Below are 19,861 nucleotides of genomic sequence, written 5' to 3' on the forward strand. Positions count from 1 at the left end.
ACAGAAGAGAAAAGGCTGATGCACTGCTTGGGGGAAGGGGGTGGTGTTTAAAGGAATGGGTAATCTATTTTCTATTCATGGGCATAATAAAAAGTAATCTAGGTCTATGTAACAACCTGTGTATTTTTTCAAAGTGACTAAATGCATATAATTTTATATAATTTTACAACAACTCTATGATGTTGAGCAGGTATAATAACATCCATTTTATAAATGAGGAAACTGAGAGCATTTGTGATTACCCAAGATAGCATATCCACTTTGGGTAATAATAGTTGGGAGTAGAATCAGGCTACTCTGACCACATCATGAGCTCTTTTCCATACTTTCTCCCCCATTTCTGATCTTTGCAATGCGGTAGTGTATGTTTCTCAAAATTACTAAGAAAAGGAGCACTCAGCAATCAACCTGCTTCTGGTTCCTAATTCCCACTGTATTTTGTATAACTCACACTTCATATACTTTAATTTATCTTTCTCTATCCTCACAATTTCTAAATAAATTAATCAAGAGGATACTAACAACCTTTCATGTGGAAAAGCTTATTTAGCTCCAAAAGTAAGAATAAAATAGATCTCATTTTCACAACTCTCTTTTACTAATCAGTTAATATTTGATTTTGGTGATGGTGCTTTATAATGTATGATTTTTTTTCTATTCATATTAATTTGACTTTCTTTTGTGATTTCTCCCATTGCTCTTATTACCTGAAAGTCTTTTTTTATCCAGAGATTGGGTAACTATTTAGGCAGACTCTGAGATGGCTCCAATGAGCCAGCCTTTGGTGCCAACCCCTTGTGCAGTTGTCTTCCCTTCGCTGTGGGTGAGACTAGTGACTGAATTCTAATAAATAGAATTCCACAAAAGTAATGGAATCCTACTTCCAAAATTAGGCTACAAACTGACTCGTAGGCTCCTTTTCTCGCTCACTCATTCACTTGTTCAAATAGAAGCCAGCTGCTGTGACTTGAGTGCTCTATGGAGAGATCTAGGAGGCAAAGAACTGAGTCAACAGCCAAGCTAGTGAGCTTGCAAGCAGATCTTCCTATAGTTGAGAGTCAGATGATACCACAACCCTGACTGTCATGGTGATGGCAGCCTTGTGAGAGACACTGTACCAGAAACTGTACTAGATAAGCTGTGCTCACAATTTTGACTCTGAGAAACTAAGAAGAGAGAGTATGAGAAAAACCACAAAGCATACACACAAAGCCCTGGGCTTGACTCTGAGACCTTGACCTTTATAACAGAAAGAGGTATAACACATACAAAATGGCATAAAAGACATACAAATTACTAAAATCAAGAAGCCATGGTTTTGCCAAACTAGGCCAAAGGACATTATGAGAAAAGTGATGTAAGATCAAATAAAAAATAATTATTTTAAATTCTATATACAAATTAACAGACATGTTAATTCCAAAAGAGAGTTTCTTAAAAATTTAAGAAGTTTCCAAAAGCACTGAAAAATATTACTTTATTTTTCTCTTATTAGAAATGCATGTAAGAATTCTTGCCTGTGGACCATCATACAATATCAACATTGAGCTTTGTAAGAGTGGCTTAGACAAGGTCATATTCCCAGACTTTCCTATACCAGGAAAACCTCATATGATACTAAAGATTGCCAGTGCCAACTGAGAGGTCCTGTTAAATTATATTTGATTAATGGTGTCCTGGGAACAAATATTCATAATTTAAAAACAGAGTCTAATACTTTATGACATATTTCGAGTTATCCCTAAGTCATATTGATTTTTAAGACCAAACAGAAGAAATACAAAATAGCTCATTTTTTTACAGTTATTTCAGTTACTGAATGTATTAATTGTCATGCCTAGCTGAGATCACTGCTAAATCCTCCTCATGTAGGAACACTAGTTATTATAACCATGCAAATTATGGCTAAGTGCACAATGACAATCCAATTGTTTTAAAAAGACTTATGGAATGGCGACTCTTCAAAAAAAATCAAAGAGAAAGACTCATCATCATGCCAGATAAATCAGCAAAGCACAGAAAATTTTCATCAACTTTTCAAACTGCTCCTCACAGTGCTTTCTCATCTTGACTTCTCCTCCAGCCAAAATGATGTGCTATTATCTAACTCCAGACTCAAGAGTGTCTGGAGCTCCAAACCAATATCCAGATCTTGTCTTCAATGCCTATACTCTCTCAGAAAGGTAGTGCTAATCATTAGTGTCTTCAAATTTATATACATATTCTTGGTAGAACAACTTTGGTCATATGATGATAGGAATAGCTACTCCTTCAAGACACTGACTAAAACAGCAGTGTAACATGGGGTCATTTTATAATTCCTTGAAAAGATCATCTTCAATAAAAGTTCTCCTTAAGTTCTGGAGAAAGGGAACAATGAATAATCTTACATGAAGAAAAAGACACTTTTTAAAATTTAAATTTGGCTTAAGGATAGGTAAATAGGACCAGATTGATACATCACTTTCCAAGGCTCTGCTGCATTAAATGTCTTGTCTCACGTCTTCTTGGAGCAGCTTCCACTCAGTTTCCATTAATTCTCCACAAAGCAGATAGAGTGTAAGAGAAGCCAGGATCTTGGCCTCCCTAAGGGACAAATCTATAACCTCCATCAATAACGAATTTCACCAAAGTTTCCCAAGAGGAAGAGGGTACAATTAAAAAGGTTATAAGTCCTTGCACTACTAGAACCGAAGGGCATCCATGAATGAAACTGGCTTAAGCCCAATTAGAGGAATCAGTACATTTGTCTTCTCTTGGAACAACCTTGCTCTTACGGTTCCCATCAATTCAGTATAAATCTGACTGATCTTATCCAAGAAGTTAATAGAAAATTGCTCACAGTGGGCGACTGCCACCTCAGTTTCCAAGCTGAGACAGATGGAATTTCCCAGATGGTTTGTCACTGGAAAGAGAGATGCTGGATGAGACTTCACAGAAAGCATGGTAGAGCAGAACACCTTCTTGGCCTTCACCCATGTCATAGTGAGGGATCTAAAACTGATTCCGCTGTAAACAAATCGTAACTGCCTCAAAGGGCTCAACACCGCATCCTCACTAACCACTTCAGGGGTTACAAATCTTACATTGAAATTAGTCAATATTTATCAAGAAACCATCATGAACCTATCTCCTTATTGGATAAACACTGAAGAAATACAGTTATTCTAACCTACGGAGTCTTACACTCAACTGAGATTAAGAATAAACCTAAATATGTAAACCAATATATAAACCAAAAACAGACACAAGATGGCATTAAGTATAGTGATCTTATTGCTAAGTTGGACAAATCAAGTAAGATCCCGGAGAAAACAAAAAAAACCGGTAGGAAGAGGAGGGGATAATGTAAGGATCTTGAATAAAGAGATGTGCATCATTCACCTATACTAGAGAGAAGTGAAAGGAAAGAACTGATTTACTAATTCTTTAAAGGTTATTCATTGGGCCTGTGCTCTAAGCCAGACATTGCTCTAGGTAGAAACGATGCAAAGATAAAAGACACATAGTCTGCAGGGGAGACAGACAAGTAAACAGACACAATTATGTGATAAATGCTCTTATCCTAGTGGACCTAGAGCATCATGGAAATACTGAGGCGCCCGTATCTCTTCCAGACTTTAAGAAAGGTCTACTCCAGCTGAGTCTTTAAGCAAGAACCAGAGTCAGTGCGATGATGTAGAGGAACAGCAGGGGGGAACAACATGGCCAAATGCACAGAGTGCACAAATGCACAGGGTGATGAAACAACATGGCCAAATGCATAGAGATGAAGAAGAAAGTATATTCAGAGCACTACAGGTAGTCGAATTTCCACACTGAGAGAGGAAAAGGGGTCAAAGCTGAGGAAGGGAGTATCACAAAGGTCCACTTTGGTTTCGCCAAAGAATCTGGGTTCTGTTGTGACCTTTAGGATGATTTTACGCATGCACACATAAAAATAATACCACTTTTGTTTTTAGGACATACTGTGATTTGGGTAAAAGGAAACATAGACAAGAAGGATGGCAGAAAGGACAGGAAAATATTGTGATAATCAAGGAAGAAAAGATGGGGGTTTCAACTATAGTAGTAGCAGAAACAGAAAGAAGAGAGCAGACATGGAGAAAGCAGGAGTTATGGTCCTTCGTTCCTGGAAGTGAAAACAAGAATCCTGGAAGAGGAAGTCAAAAGCAAGGATAGTAGTTACAGGCAATAGAGTGTGTGTGACTACATGTATAAATGGACAATTGAGATGTGAGAGGAGGAGTAGAAATGGAGACAAAATCCAGAATAATTTACAGGATGAACTTCTTGCAGAGGCAGAAAAGGAGACGCAGACAGAGACTGAGGATCAAAGAGGACTAAAAGTTGGAAGTTAGGGAGAAGAATAGAGAAGCAATCTGTGGAAACAGTACTAAACATTCCTTGGGACTATTCTGTTGGAGCAAGTCAGTGGGAAAGGCTTACAAAACAGTTGAAATGTGCTATTAAAGAAAGGGTAAAAAGCCAAGGTTAGAGATTTTTTAATTTAAATGTCATTTGTAAATTAGTAGCTAAAGCTTTGCAAGTGGATAAGCTCCCTGGGGTACTGGGAACAGAGGGAGAAGAGAAGAAAGGCCACAGTGTTTTGGGAAACACAGTTAAATTCAAAAGAGCCAAGACCCAGAGAGATATGAGAAGTAGGAAAGTGTGGTAGTCCCCAGCCTAGATTAGAATGAACATTAAAAAGAGATTTTTCCCAATGTCAACATCAATGAAAAGAAATGTAAGACCCAACAAAAAATCATGCTCAGCAAAATTATAAATTATATCATTGAGATGGTGAGATGGGAGCCTGTGGGTAGGGTCCTTCAGAATGCTCATGGTAAGGAAGGTCCATTAGATGACATGATTCTTTTAAAGAGCATTTATTGATATCTATTACGTGCCAGGGGCAGAGGTCTAAAACTGAATAATAGAAATTTTAAAAGAAATCTATGTTCTCTAGAATCTCAACAATAATTTGGATTATTTTCAATTTACTTCATTAATATATTTTAGAGGCTGTTTTGTTAAGTTTCCCCCAGAACTTACCATGAGACTGATTTAAGTGTAAGTAGTCCACTGGGGGAGGTGATCTCACAAAATTTCCATAGAGGAATGGAGAAGTAAAGGAAAGAGGAGGAAAGAAAAGGCTGGCCATAAAGAAGGCATTATAAAGCCAAATGAATCTCAGTTGCACTGGCAAACTCTAAGAGATGGTGTAGAACCCTTCTCAGAACAGAGAGGCAAGGAAGTGGTGGTATTTATTTATCCACCAACTTCTGTCCCTCATTGGTTGAGCATTAATTCAGGAAAAATTAGTTCTCCAGCACTTCCAATTTGCCTGCCTTATGGTAAGTTTGCTCCTGAGGCTGGGAATAAAGTCCTCTACTAGAAAGTCACAGATGTTTCCACTAAGCAGCCGTTGATTATACAGATAAATGCTAGAGACATATGGGTAGGGGTGTATTTGCTACAACGTGTGTACATCATGAAGTTGGAAGACTCTGGCCATGAATGGGATCAGAGAAAAAGTTAGACCTGGAAGGGGAGAGATGGAGACACCTAATAAGTTTGATATTTTCCTATGATATGGAACAGGAACCTCTGATTCTTTCTTCAAGCACATTTTTTTTTAATGTATTTATTTGGCAGTGAGAGAGAGAGAGCAAGAAAGGGAACACAAGCAGGGGGAGTGGGAGAAGGAGAAGCAGGAGGTAAGCTCCCCTGCTTAGCAGGGAGCCTGAAGCAGGGCTCAATGAACCCAGGACCCTGGGTTCATGACCTGAGCTAAATGCAGATGTTTAATGAATGAGCCACCCAGGTGCCCCTTAACCACATTTTTATGATGGTAACTACCTTAAAAATTTTAAGGTGCAATTTAATGCCTGCATGATTTCATTATTAAGTCAATGAAATGTCATCTATAGCACCCTTTATATGTGTATTTCCTATTTGAAGAATTCAATGTCATAAACGCTGTATGGGAAAATAAAACAATCTATCCTGATTGAACAGCATTGATAAAATGAAATTTCTCCATCAGATTTCATTTGTTGAATTTAACAGCTTGCGTTGAATTTACTATTATGTAGTAAGTAATGTGGGACCTTATTTATGTTCTATTTAATTAAGTATGCATGTTGTGTAATTCCAGCAGTGGGCTGTATTACACTAGGTACCTACTGACAGCTGATATATTCAAAAGCAAGAGAAGGCAAATGTCACTTAAATTCCAGACATCCAATCTTCGAAATAGTCACTGATGTTTGACACTTATTAGGCACTCATCATGTGCTAACATAGAGAGATTTAGCATATAACAAAGACCTTTGTCCTTAGGAGAAAATGGGAAAACTTCAAAGGCATGATACATAAGTATAGAAACGCTAAAACACCTCCAAGACAAATATTGATCACAATTTAAAGTGATTTTTAAATTGTCTTCCTTGTCAGCAGTCCTTTGATTTTTTCAATGAATAAAATTGCTGGAGTTTTAAAAATATGAAGTTTGTGTCACCATGATACCATTTAATGTAAGTTATTCCTTGGTGTAGATGTGGGATGTTGGAGAAAAGACTAGGTTCACTCACTGGCTAACAGTCCACTCAGGGGTATACAATTATACCTGAAAAAACTGAAACTTACAATGTATCATGGACATTTGGAGCCTCTGATCCTTAATTTTATGTGTCAACCTGGAGGGTATTTTGGATGAGACTAACATTTTTAAAAATTAATTTGTTTATTTAATTGACAGAGAGAGAAAGAGGAAGAGAGGAAACACAAGCAGGGGAGTGGGAGATGGAGAAGCAGGCTTCCTGCTGAGCAGGGAGCCCAGTGTGGGGTTCAATCCCAGAACCCCGGGATCATGACATGAGCCAAAGTCAGCCTCTTAACGACTGAGCCCCCCAGGTGCCCGGAGACTAACATGTGAATCAGGAACTCTGAGTGAGACAGATGGCCCTCTGTAATATGGGTGGGCCTCATCTAACCAGTTGAAGGCTTAAAAGCACAAAAACACTGGCCTCTCCAAGCAACAAACTTCATCTGCACCATTGGTTCTGCTGGGTCTCTGCCTACCAGACTTTGGACTAGCAGTGCACTATTGTCTCTCCTGGGTCTCCAGTCTGCTGGTGCACATGGAAGATTTTTGACTGGCCAGTTTCCATAATTACATTAGCCAATTCCTTATAATAAATCTCATTTTCCCTCTCTCTTTCTATCTCTCCCTCGGACCCACATCTGCTCCAATGATGGTATTAACTACATGTTGTTTTAATGATTCGATAATGGCAGTAAAATGAAGTATCTCACAAGATAATGGAGTGTGGGCAAAAGAGTATTTATTTCTATGTTTGGTGTGTTATATAATTCCAAGAATAACTTTTTGTCAAATCAATTTGTTTGGGGTTTTTGTATAGCTTATATTCTCAAAATGATCTATATACATCCAAATGCCTGGGCTGCAAAGGCTTCCTGCAGAAGGTGGCATATTGCTAATGCACTTCAAGATGGGAACTTGAACGATATAAAAAGGATTTGACATCTGGCATGGTGACTCAATTAATTACTGTGTTGGATTAATTAGTTTGCTGAATCTCCAGAGCCAACAGAGTCTGAGCAGAGTTACATTACACTGGTTGACAAACAAGCACTTTAGGAGTGTGCTAATTCCAAATTTTGATTCAAGGTTGGGTAAAGAAGGGTTAGGAGGCTACATATTTTACAATAAGGAAAAATCTATCTTCCTGATATAAAATATATGTTGAAGTCCTGTCCAGATTATAGAGATAATGAAATTGGGGGAGCCTTTGAATTAATTTGTAACTGTACCAACAGTCCATGAAGTACATAACAAATATTTTGCCTAAGGTAAGAAAAAAAGAGCACACCTCTAATGACTGCACATTTTCTCCAGAGATTTTTATAAATTTAGAATTTAAGTGAAGAAATCCTGAATGATTTTATCATGTTCCAATCATGTTACAGATGCTCTTAAAGAAGACAGTGTGGCACAGTCCTTAAAAGTACCCAATCTGAATCAAAAGGCCTGAGCCTTTATTTTCTTATCTATAAGACACAATTTTAAATACACCCAAATTCGCAGGTTTGTTTTGAGGATTAGATGAATGAATCCATCTTGAATTCTTTCTACAGTGGATAGGAAAGAATGAGGATGCACTGTTCCATAGTAGGAGCGGTAGTATCAATGATAGTACCAGGGGTATTTAATGACAAAGTCAAAAGTAATTTTTGGAAAAGACTGTTATTACAACAGAAAAATATTTTAAAGTGTGTTTTGGCAAAGCAAGTACCTTTTTAAATAGAGAAAAATACTACAGTATAAGGGAATCACATGAACCAAATATTTAAACCCTAAGACAAAAGAAGAAAACGAGAGTATTAAGTTATGTTCTTTAAAAATTGATTACCCACGACAGGGTTTTGATACCTTGAAGTGTATTCAGTCTTCCAGTAATATCAAAAAATCTGAAAACTTCGAATCTATAAACTGAATTCTTTAAAAATATTAAATATGGCACAAAATAGCCTTAGATTAGTACAGGAGTATTGAAAAAATATCTGTCTAAAAAATAGGAAATTATTTCATCAAAAAATTCACCTTTTGCAAAAAGGTTTATTTTCCACCCATCACAATTTAGTATGTTAAAAATGTATAAAAGTACCACCCTACGTATATAAACACATATATAGATAGAGAATTATATAAAGATTAATCAAAAATTGAATTTTCATATAGATACTATCTTGGTGAGGTAAAAGGGAAAACATTTACTTCAGTGGTAGTACACTTTTGAAGAAATATCAGAAATATCATAAACTAAAGTTTATGTTGGTGACTGATATGCAGTGATAAATAAGTATCTGGTTACCTAAAACACCTTTTAAGTAAAGCTAGAGAACTAGTAGAAACCTCCAGATAAAATGGGTTTAGAATAGCATAACTCAGGGTGCCTGGGTGGGTCGGTGGGTTGGGGCCTCTGCCTTCAGTTCAGGTCATGATCCCAGGGTCCTGGGATCGAGTCCTGCATCGGGCTCTCTGCTCAGCAGGGAGCCTGCATCCCCCTCTCTCTCTGCCTGCCTCTCTGCCTACTTGTGATCTCTCTGTCAAATAAATGGATAGAATCTTAAAAAAAAAAAAAAAAAAGAATAGCATGTAACTCAACCTTCGCTGTGTAGACAATCTTCCTGTTGCCTTCACTTGAGAAATGTGTGTGGTAAATATTGTTCTCTCAAAGGAGTCAATAGAACAGTCCAATTAATACAACATAACCATCCAAGGATGGCCACATCTCAAAACTTTTTTTGAAGGTAGGTGCACTGGACCATGAAGAATTAAATTGCCCTGATTATTAAATATTTAGCTTGGTCTATCAACCCATTTGGTTCTTAAATACATGTGAAATCTACTTCATCTTTTTATGGACAAATGGGTGGATTTAGGAAGTAAAAATCACACCTAGAATCCCCCATGTTGTTTAAAAGTTTGGTGACACAAATAGGTCTCATGTATTCCAATCATTGCTTTTAAAGGAACTAGTAACCTCGGTCTCATCCACATGGCACCGAATAAGCAGAGATTCGCACGTACCAGTTTCTTTCGTGGGATAGACCTGAAGAAGAATTTTTTTCACGTCACAAATTGAAGAAGGAATGCAATGTTGCTGAGTTCAGTACATTTGTCCAAACCCCTCTGGGAGTTTTTATGTCCCTACAGTGTAGACTGCGTTATTTAGCTGCCGTGAGATATTCCCATATAAGTGGCATTTAGAGAGAAAGACTTTCATTTCATATACATAATTTGTGGCTCTCCTGAATAATATAAAACACTTTTCTCCCCAACTTTTATCATTTGTGTTATCATTTAAATAGGAGAGGTCCTAATGTCCTAATCCCTGGAACTTGAGAATGTTACTTTACACAGCAAAAGGGAATTAAGGAAGCAACTGTAATTAAAATCGCTAATCAGCTGACCTTAAAATAGGACCATTAGCCTAGATTAGCCGGGTGGGCCCACTATCATCACAGGTGTTCTTAAACGTGAGAAGAATACAGAAGACTCAGAGTCAGAATGTGGATATGGTGAAGACTCAATCAGCCATTGCTGGCTTTGAAGATGGCAGGGGGCCATGATCCAAGAGATGTGGGCAGCCGGGAAAAGCTGGGAAAGTGAAGGAAACAGATTCACCCCTAGAGACTCCAGAGAGGAACTCAGTCCTGCAGATACTGATTTTTAGCCCAGTGAGATTCATGTCAGACTTCAGACTGCAGAAATGCAAGATGATATATTTATGTTGTTCTAAGGCCACAGAGTTTGTGGTAGGTAATTTGCTACAGCAGCAACAGAAAACTAAAATATGCAATAAAGAAATGAAGTTTAAAGGTATCCACACTTTCCACTACTTTTTTAAAACAATGAATTCATCAATTATCCCTATAAGCTTACCTATGGGAAATTTTTACAGAGATTTTCCAAAGAGGTTAACAAAAATTATTATGCTAATCATTCATCTTTGCTCTTAAAGTTACAAATAATATTACCAAGGAATAACAAGGTTGTTTATTTCTTGTTCTTCATGTAAACCTGTAATGTATGACAATTAATTTGTCATCTTAAAAATAAACGCATCTGTATATATTATTAAGTGTGAGTAGTATTAGTCTGGCTAAGCAGATAAAGCAACAACCTTATAAATTACCTTACTAAACAACCATTTAGTATGATTAACCTGTTTCCTTCTAAATTCTGCATGTGTTACTGTCAGAGACAGACCACTTGGAAAATATCCAAGTTTTGTGGTCCATGAAAAAGAAAAAACAAACTGTTATTTTTAGTGATTTCCCTGGGAAGCAAGCAGAGATAATTTCTGAGCTATGAAAAAATACTGAGTCAACCATCTCAGAACATCCACATACCAAGGAATTATTATTCAGGTCCATCTTCCCAGCAAATGGCCCCCAGGTTGTTCCCACAGGAAGTTGCTGCCGACTCTGTATTTTCCGTTCTCCGTCTTTCTGAAATACCTCCAGCTCTCCTGCAGACAATGAAAACAAGAGGTGTTTGGAGTACTTTCACGTGTGCCTTCCCACAGCCACCTCTGTTTGTGTGTTTGCTTTACACACGCGATATTCTCGGGATTTGTATGAAGATAATTAATTATGCTTGTCTGAGCAAAACAACTGATCTTGCTATCCTGAGAGGAAAAGAAAACTTGTCCTTAGAATTGTATTCAGAATTTAGTCCAACTTCTTTCTACACCTCATCTATAGAAGTCAACTCTATTTAGTAAGTCCGGTTATTATTTAGTGAAATAATAACACCTTAAAAGGCACTACTCTAATGTCAAAAACAAGTAGGCAAAAAACATGAGGACGGGGGCGCCTGGGTGGCTCAATTGGTTAAGTGACCGCCTTCAGCTCAGGTCATGATCCTGGAGTCCCAGGATCGAGTCCCACATAAGGCTCCCTGCTCGGCAGGGAGTCTGCTTCTCCTCCTGACTTTTCTCCACTCTCTCTCTCTCTCTCTCTTTAAAAAAAAAAAAAAAAAAAATGAGGACAATGGCGCTGAGTTAAAATTTTGTATCTGATCATCAATGTAATTAAAATTTTAAATTAAATATATATACCTATGCAATAACTTTATTATAGTTACTTAAGACTCGTGTTGAACAATATCTGGTGAGTTTTTGAAAGCACTTGGTAATTTTCTGAAATTACTACTAGTTTCAAGGGATTAAATACAATGCACCAAAAGTAGAGATGTACATTTTCCCAAATTAAAAAACTGTTTAGTCAAATTCATTACCTTTTAACTTCTGGTACTTGATGCAGATTCTTTGTTACCAAAACAGTTTGGACCAAAAAAAACCCTTATAAAACAGCCAGTTTAGGATGGTCTTCTTCTTTTCATTCCCTCCAGGTTATTACATTAGGATCATTAAAGGGAAATAGGAAGTAAAGACAGTATAAATACTGGCATAAAGTAGGAATTCATAAAATGCTCGCTTGAGAAATTTATTTAAGAAATAAATGAATTAATAAAAAAAAATGAAGGCTTCAAAACTTCAAAGAATAACCATCAGCCTAAAAACTATTTGGGATAAACAAACCAACAAAATCTCAATCAGGAATTGGAGTCTTTCCTTTTAAATAATTAAAACTATGATATTTATGTCCTGATAGTATTACCATACCATATTATCATAGCAAAAGCTTTATATTTCAAAACATTAATCTTAATAATATAATTTATTATTTTTTAATTGATATTTCTTCTCACCTGGCTCAAGAGTAAACATGAAAATGGGAAGGAATGGATTAATAAGAAGTATAATTAGAAACCCACATACAACAGATAGCTGAGAAAAGTTCTAAATAAAACACAATGTATTCAGTAATTACATTTTCTAAATGACATGTAAGTCACGGTAGGTCATATATTCTAAAATTTTTGCCTTACTCTGGCCTTAATTTCTTTCCAAGTCTATAACTTTAAATATGTAGATTTGATCTTGATGTTTTTACAAGCAGTACCATCAACCTGAGTTCAGTTAGATATCTCCTTCATTCCTTTACATTTGTGTCTCCTCCATTTATCACCGGTTAAAAATACCAGATATTTCTTTTCATGTTTTTATTACTGCTCATCCTGAAAACCAAAATCAAAGTATGTAAATCACAGTCAGTTAAATATTGTGTCATGGATCCATTATGCCCATTATGAAAATATAAATTTATCTGTATTGGGACAATGAAGATACAATGGAAGTTATAATCCCAGGTTCACTGTAAACAATGTCAATTCAAGGACAACACCTCCATTCTCCCTTCTTCTCACACTCCCTCTCTCTCTCCCACTTGTCAAATACACTAAAAATGGAAGAACTCATTAAACTCATTAAGATAGGCACACACATCCCCCTCCTTTTCTTTTCATTCTGATATACTGGTATGATGATCAGTAATTAGGAAAACGGACCACAAAAACATTCTATAAGTCTGAGCTTCTGAAATGTTGCTTTATAAATAGGATACTTGCAACAAATAATGTATTAATGCTTAAGTATCAAATACAGAGTCCAGAAAATATGGAAAAAAAATAATTTGTTTTCTGTATGTAGAATAACAAACCCATTTCTGAGATTTTCCCCTGAAAATGTTTTTCATCCTGTACAATCTTTGTAGTGGAATCAGAGGCCTCATTCACAAAATTCTCCAACACAGAGGACAGCTAGCAATCTACTATGATGTCAGGGACGACTCAGTGGAAAATGTCCCTCAATGTATATACTCATATTCATATGTGATCATGTACTTGCTTAAATCTTTAAGATTTTTTTTTTTTTCTATTTGAAAAGAAACTTTAATTTCTGGTAGTTCTTTGAATTTTTCAACCATACTTCCTTAAATTTTAAGCAATGTCTTTACAATTTATCATTTAAATATAAAAGACATGTCAATTCCTCTGCTAAACACTAGGTAAAAATGTTTTTCTCAATGTAAAAATGATGCCCAAATAATTTGCTTGTTTTTACAAACCAAAAAAAAAAAAAAAAAAAAAAAAAAAGTCATATCACATTTAAGTGATACCAGAGAAATCAGAGGATCTTTGAAAACCTTTTAATAAAAATAATTCGTCCTCTCTTTGTGCCACTGACATTTTTCATTTGAAAAGGGTTCAGACTCAGTCAAGCAGTGACTTCTTATCTATACCTGTGGATTTACAAGTAGCTCTTTCTTTTAATGGATTAAGAGCTACAAACTTAGGGCAGATCATAAAGTGATACCTAAAATATCACCAAAGTTATTGAGGTGTCTTTGACTATGCATTAAAATTTTAAGCAAACCAAAACTACTTTTACGAGCTCTTAAACATGACCGTAACAGAAGACCCAATAACTATTCAAGCTAACAAGACAATCTTTTCAACTTTATTAGGCAAACAGGCAAATCCCAGTCTCCTTTCTTGCTTATAAGGAAGTTATTTCGAGGTTTGGGGAAATCCATTCTGTTGCTGAGGTATTTAAATAAAAATATTCATTTATTCACAACAGCGTTAAAGAAAACCTCAAGCACAATGCAAATAATTAGCATTTACACACTACCAAGGCTGCACAGGTTAATAATAGAAAAATAAGACATTGCATAAATAGAAGTTATATTTAATTTAACTTCGATGTTGCTTAGCAATATACTATTTAAATTTTTCAAAGATTAATAAGTGTCATGAAATAGAGAAAACATTATTGCACTAAAAACAAGATTAACTTTTAGTCAACTCTATCAATAACCAGCTAAAGGGCCTTAAATAGAAAAATTATCTTTTCTGAGTCTTTGTTTTGTCCTTGGTAAAGAGGGTTTTGCACTCACTTGCTACTTGGTAAGGTGTCCATGACACCATGATTTTCTTTCCCCAGATGTATCATGGGGGTTGTAGGTCAAAGACCCACGTCTAACAGTTTATCATGAAAATAGATGTTTAACTTGAAAATATCAGATATTCTAAAATCAGGAAACAAATCTCCAATTCTTAATTTGTTTATTCATTCTTTTTTGCCTCCATGCATTAGTTTATTTATTCTTTCATTCTACTAGTATTTATTTGGTATCTACCAAATATTAGGCAGTAGGTTATGCCCAAGCATAAAGCCACAAACAAAACAAGCCTAGACCCTGGACAAATTTCAAGAAATGTAATCCATAAGACTTGGGAAGTAGACATCATAGAACCTAGTGATTATTGAGATTTTAGGAGTTAGGGAAGGGAAAATCCAACAATAATGTTCAGGTAAAGTAAGCGGGCCAATGGTCATGTACCTTTTGAGATAAGGATCATATGCAAAAAAAAAAAAAATTAAGGATAAAGTGAGGAGTTATAGTTTGGAAATGTTGAGGTCAAAGTGGCTATAAGTAGGGCATCTGGGTGGCTCAGTGGGTTGAGCATTTGCCTTTGGCTCAGGTCATGATACCAGAGTCCTGGGACTGAGTCCCGCATCCGGCTCCCTGCTCCATGGGAAGCCTGCTTCTCCCTTTGCCTCTCTCTCTCAATCTGTCTCTCATGAATAAGTAAATAAAATCTTTAAAAAAAAAATGGCTGTAAGGAATGCAAGAGGTGGGGAGGTACAAGCCTGGGACTCAGAAGCAAGGTCTTAACTAGAGTGATAAATTTTGGCATTTTATTCATTAATTAAAATTCGCTTGCATATGGTAACAAAAGCCATAGATTGTTCATCTGGGACAGAGTGTATCACAGTAAAGTAAGAAGACCTAGGGCAGAGTTCTAAGGATCTTCAAAAGGCAGAGTGATAGAGGAGCAGGCTCAGAAAACTAGGAGTGGGGTGCCTGGTTGGCTCAGTCGGTTGAGCATCTGACTCTTGGTTTCTGCTCAGGTCCTGATCTCACGGGTATTGGGACTGAGCCCGCTCCATGCTCAGTGGGAATCTGCTTGGGGATTCTTTCCCTCTGCCCCTTTCTCTGCTCTCTCTCTCTCTTTCAAGTAAATATATAAATCTTGAAAAAAGAAAAAAGAAACTTAGGAAAAATGCAAGAGAATAGAAAAGAAACTGGATATAGCAGCCAATGGGTTGATTGAGAATGTGTAAAAGAGGAGGGATGAATCAAGTAACCTGAAAATTCATGAGAGTGAGAAAAGAACCAGAAAGATCCCTTTTGATGGGATGGAAATCATGTGTATCTGGAGTGAAAGGAGTTTGGAGGCCAAACCCCAGACTGGAATGAGTTTAAACCTGACTGGGAGAAGTAATTGTCAGTTGAACAAGCCATACGACGACCATGAACTCAAGCCATGCGATTCTTAACCCTTTGAACTTCAGTTCTGCATTCAAAAAAGGAATTCATACAACTGCTGGGAGGTTTAATTCACACAACATGCAAAGTGCCTAATAAATATTTACTACTTCACCAAGAAGACACTGAAGCAATCTAAGAGCATGTCCACATACTTCCATCATCCCCTCTAACCATCCTGCAGTGTCTGTGGTCACAGCCCCTCTTAACACTTCCACCCACAATACCCCCCACACCTTGGCTCATTTCCCTTTTAAAAATCTTCTGGATTCCCCTTTCTTAGCAGCATGCCCCAGGTTCATTAACTCAGATACAGATTATGGACCAGCCTCATTTCACTCGACAGCTCCAATTCAGGTTCCAAATTCCTGTCAGGATAAACTTACTACAACTCTGTGGTCACTCACTGTGGTAAAACCTCCTCTCGTAGCTCCCTTTTGACCGTCCCAACTTGAGCATCTATGCCTGAATCTTAACCACAACACTGCTCGACAGTGTCTTCTGTTCTGCTCTTTAGAATATATATATTTTTTCCTTTCCAGTCAAGAAAGCCTTCCTCACTATACCTTCCTCCTCATGCCCAGTTTAACCCCCATCTTTCTGAGACTTGTTCTTGCTACCTGGCAGATACTCTGTACTCCTGGCTGCCTTGGTAAACTCCACTAATGTTGCAAGATCAAACCCAAAGCTATTCTCTTTCCCCAGATGTCTCTGAACTCCAGAACAAACCGAGTTCTCCTGACCTAGTACTCCCAAGGAATTTATAAGCCAATGCTACACACAATGTTGCAGTTAATGACTCCCTAGTGCTTTCCCTTTGATAACCCTTTTCACCTCAAGAGGAATATGAGCATCTTGGACTACAGGTATAGTTCTTAATTTCCATATATCCTCTGGTAACCAATATAATTTGTAACATGTGGTGATGGCAAAATATAAAAAATATAAACTGAGCATAGTAGATTGGATGAAGATTTTCTTAAGTTCATAGACTTAATTTTAGTGCAGTTAAAGTTGATTTTGAGGACATAAAAAGTTGCCTTCATATGTGTCTTCTCTTTGTATTACAACAACCATATATTTCATTTGCTCAGCATTTTACTACATTTACTTATGTTACCTCTTCTGTAAAATATGGAGCAGGCTGAAAAAATAAAGGTTTTTTTTTTTTTTTCTCTCAGCCAGTTCATATTTTTATAGCTATTCCTCAAAAAGAAGCTTTTTTTTTTTTTTTTTAACATGCATAAGTTCTCACAAAATATTTGAGACACATAGGATGGACTAATCAATTTTGGTAAAAGATAATATTGTTAGTGCTGAGGGCTGTTTCTCTTATCTTCTTGATAATGCATACTTTTAAAAGTCTGTGATTACTCAAAGACTTATGATAGCCTCACCGAAAAATAAAAAGCCCTAAGTCCAAAATCACTACCAAACATACTGCAGCTTTTAAGATATCAAGCCACTTTTTTTTTATTTTTCGCAAATAAAAGAAATTTGCTGGTGGAAAGAAAATACTTAAACTCAGGAGAGATAGCCTCAAATCTTATTTTACTAAAGGTACAATCAAGCCATTGTTTCGTTTCTTTTACATAGGGTCCCTTTGATGCCTTTTAGAACACAAAGTTTATGAAAATGGTAGAATACCAAAGGCGAACAGACAAGATGTGGGCCTCTTAGCATGGTTATCAGCCATCCTGCTTCAACTGAATTCAGTATTAAATTGATGACATAAATGTATATGGCATTTACAGGACATCCCTTAACTCCTGGCTCGGACTGCGTAGACGGACATGGTTGCCGATAAATGAGATGACAGAAGATCCTATTTCATTTGCTGAAAATAAAATTTGGATTGGTTTGAACTTGGGTTTTAAACATATAACCAAATTTTAAAGCGGACCACATGAATTAGCTCATAATGTTTATCAGGCCTGACTACAACAGAAGGCTATCGCGTCAGAAGCCGTATTTATATTTTCTCCATGGTTGGAAAACATTATACATCATGGTATCAAACATGGACAGCCCCGAAGTCATGCTGAGTTCAAAAAGCGCTCAAAGATTCTAAAAATCTCAAAACATTTTCAAAGTCAGCCAAGGTGGCTGAAGTATGAAGTATGGCCGAGCTCTCGCTATTTTATGGTTTAACCATTTAACAGCCGCCCGCCGGATACAGAAGAGGAGAGACGATCATTTCGCTGCTGATTATCTCCACAGTCAAACCGCAGCTTCGCCACTATATGTGTGTTTCCTCAGGCACTAATAACAGCATGTTTCATCTGCATTTTTAGACAAATAGTGCCATTTATATCATGCTGCATTGAGCCATCTCAAAGCGCTTTTTGGCACAGGAGACGATAGTTGTCCGTAAGTGGCTTTCACATCGCCTTATAGGGATGCCTTTTCTAATTTTCCTTCTCAATTTTTGAGTCATACAGTCATAACGCACACTAAACTACAGTTTTGAACATAAACTTGAAATACGACATTCCCTATTCAAGTACTCCAGTCAAACCCTGATAAATCAGGCTGGCCATGGAGTGATCTTATCCCTTCTGACTCTTTAATAAATCGAACCTTGTAAGTTCGTACTGTTGGAAGTTGTCACTAAATGAAATTGTGACCTTATCCGGCGCATGAACTTATCCTGCTGACAACTACATTTATTGTGTGGATAAGGAAGGGAGAAAAAGGAAAAAAAAAAAAAAAGAATAAAGAAAAAAATGAGATATTTGATAATTCTGATCTTAGCCATATGTAACTCTAACAGATGGGATCTTTTTGATGTTCCATTAATGATTTGCCAAAGATGAGTCTCTATTTAGAGAAAAATGCTCACCCTAGGTGAGTGCTGGGGGCCACTGCAGATGTTATTAAAAGTACATGAAGAGGTCCTGGGTGACAGCAGCGAATCAGAAGCTATTAGTCTAACACAAAGAGCCCTGAATTAGCTTGTAATTGCACTGGAAAAGATAACATAATGGTGGTGGCAAAATAGAAACATTCCCTTTTCATGCATTCACTGACTACAAACTCCAAAACAAGACACTGGAACGGCCTAAAACCTAGAGCAAGTTAAATCACTGCAATCTTCAAGAATAAAAACATACCCTTTGGCTACAGTTCTTAAAGCATCATAGAAATCAATGTGTATGGCATTAAGAAGCAAATTTACATGCCTATGCTACCATAGATCAGCCTGTAATATAATCTCGGGCATCTTTTACATTCTGATTCCGGCTGGCTCTGAGAATTCATTCTGAGGCTGTGATAGGTTTGGATATTCTTTCTATCGTAAGGCCTACTGAAACCTGTAAATTATCATCTTCGAGAGAGAGAAATAGAAGAGATAAAATGTGGTTCTACGTCGTTAGATCATTAGTAATAAAGTAGAAAATTCAAGATGTTTTTAAATTTTAAAATTTAAAAGATGTTTTAAGATTCAAGATGCTTTTAAAACCATGATGTGAAATAAAACTAGAAAGACTTCACCTGCATATTCACATATAAAATTAAACTTTGTGTGCAGAAACCAAGCTCAAGATTGGGGAGGAACTCCCATATGTTGTCCTTTGCCCTATGGTCTATTTATGCAAACAAAAAATCAGTTCATCCCAGGTGTCTGAAAATAGTCACCTGGGGTATGACTGGCTCTTGCAAATGTTTGGAAGTGTCACTGCAAGGCGGAGCTGAAGTTTCTGGACTCCTTTCAGCTGCGGGGAGGAGGGAGGAGGGAGTTACCACTCTTGCTCAAGAAACCTGGCACAATATGCTTCTTTGCTGCCAGAAACCCTCCCTGACCTTCCAGACACCACTCCTTGTCACGGGCTGACCCAATACCACTTCCTGATCGAAATCTTGAGACACAGAGCGGGGTGTGCTTTGGAAGCTATGGAGAGGGAGGAAACATCATGGATGGGAGAGGTCTGGCTTAGCAGACACAGAAAACAGCAGCGGAGAAGCAACCTCCAAAAGTTAGTCGACGAACAGGAGGTCCATAGAAGAGGCAGGGTCTGTAGGGCCC

General features: G+C 37.0%; 1 protein-coding gene across 1 annotated transcript in view; it reads right to left on the reverse strand.

Annotated features, from left to right (window-relative positions):
* Positions 1-19,861, reverse strand: part of LOC111146591 (zinc finger protein, FOG family member 2) — a 358,885-nt gene that overhangs the window by 215,793 nt on the left and 123,231 nt on the right. Inside the window, exon 4 of the mRNA XM_022502210.1 lies at positions 10,945-11,063. Within this exon, the coding sequence (XP_022357918.1) occupies positions 10,945-11,063 (119 nt within the window). The remainder of the gene's footprint in view (positions 1-10,944; positions 11,064-19,861) is intronic.

Source organism: Enhydra lutris, unplaced genomic scaffold (assembly GCF_002288905.1).
Source record: "Enhydra lutris kenyoni isolate GAN:26980312 unplaced genomic scaffold, ASM228890v2 scaffoldscaffold14, whole genome shotgun sequence".
Taxonomy (NCBI): Eukaryota; Metazoa; Chordata; class Mammalia; order Carnivora; family Mustelidae; genus Enhydra; species Enhydra lutris.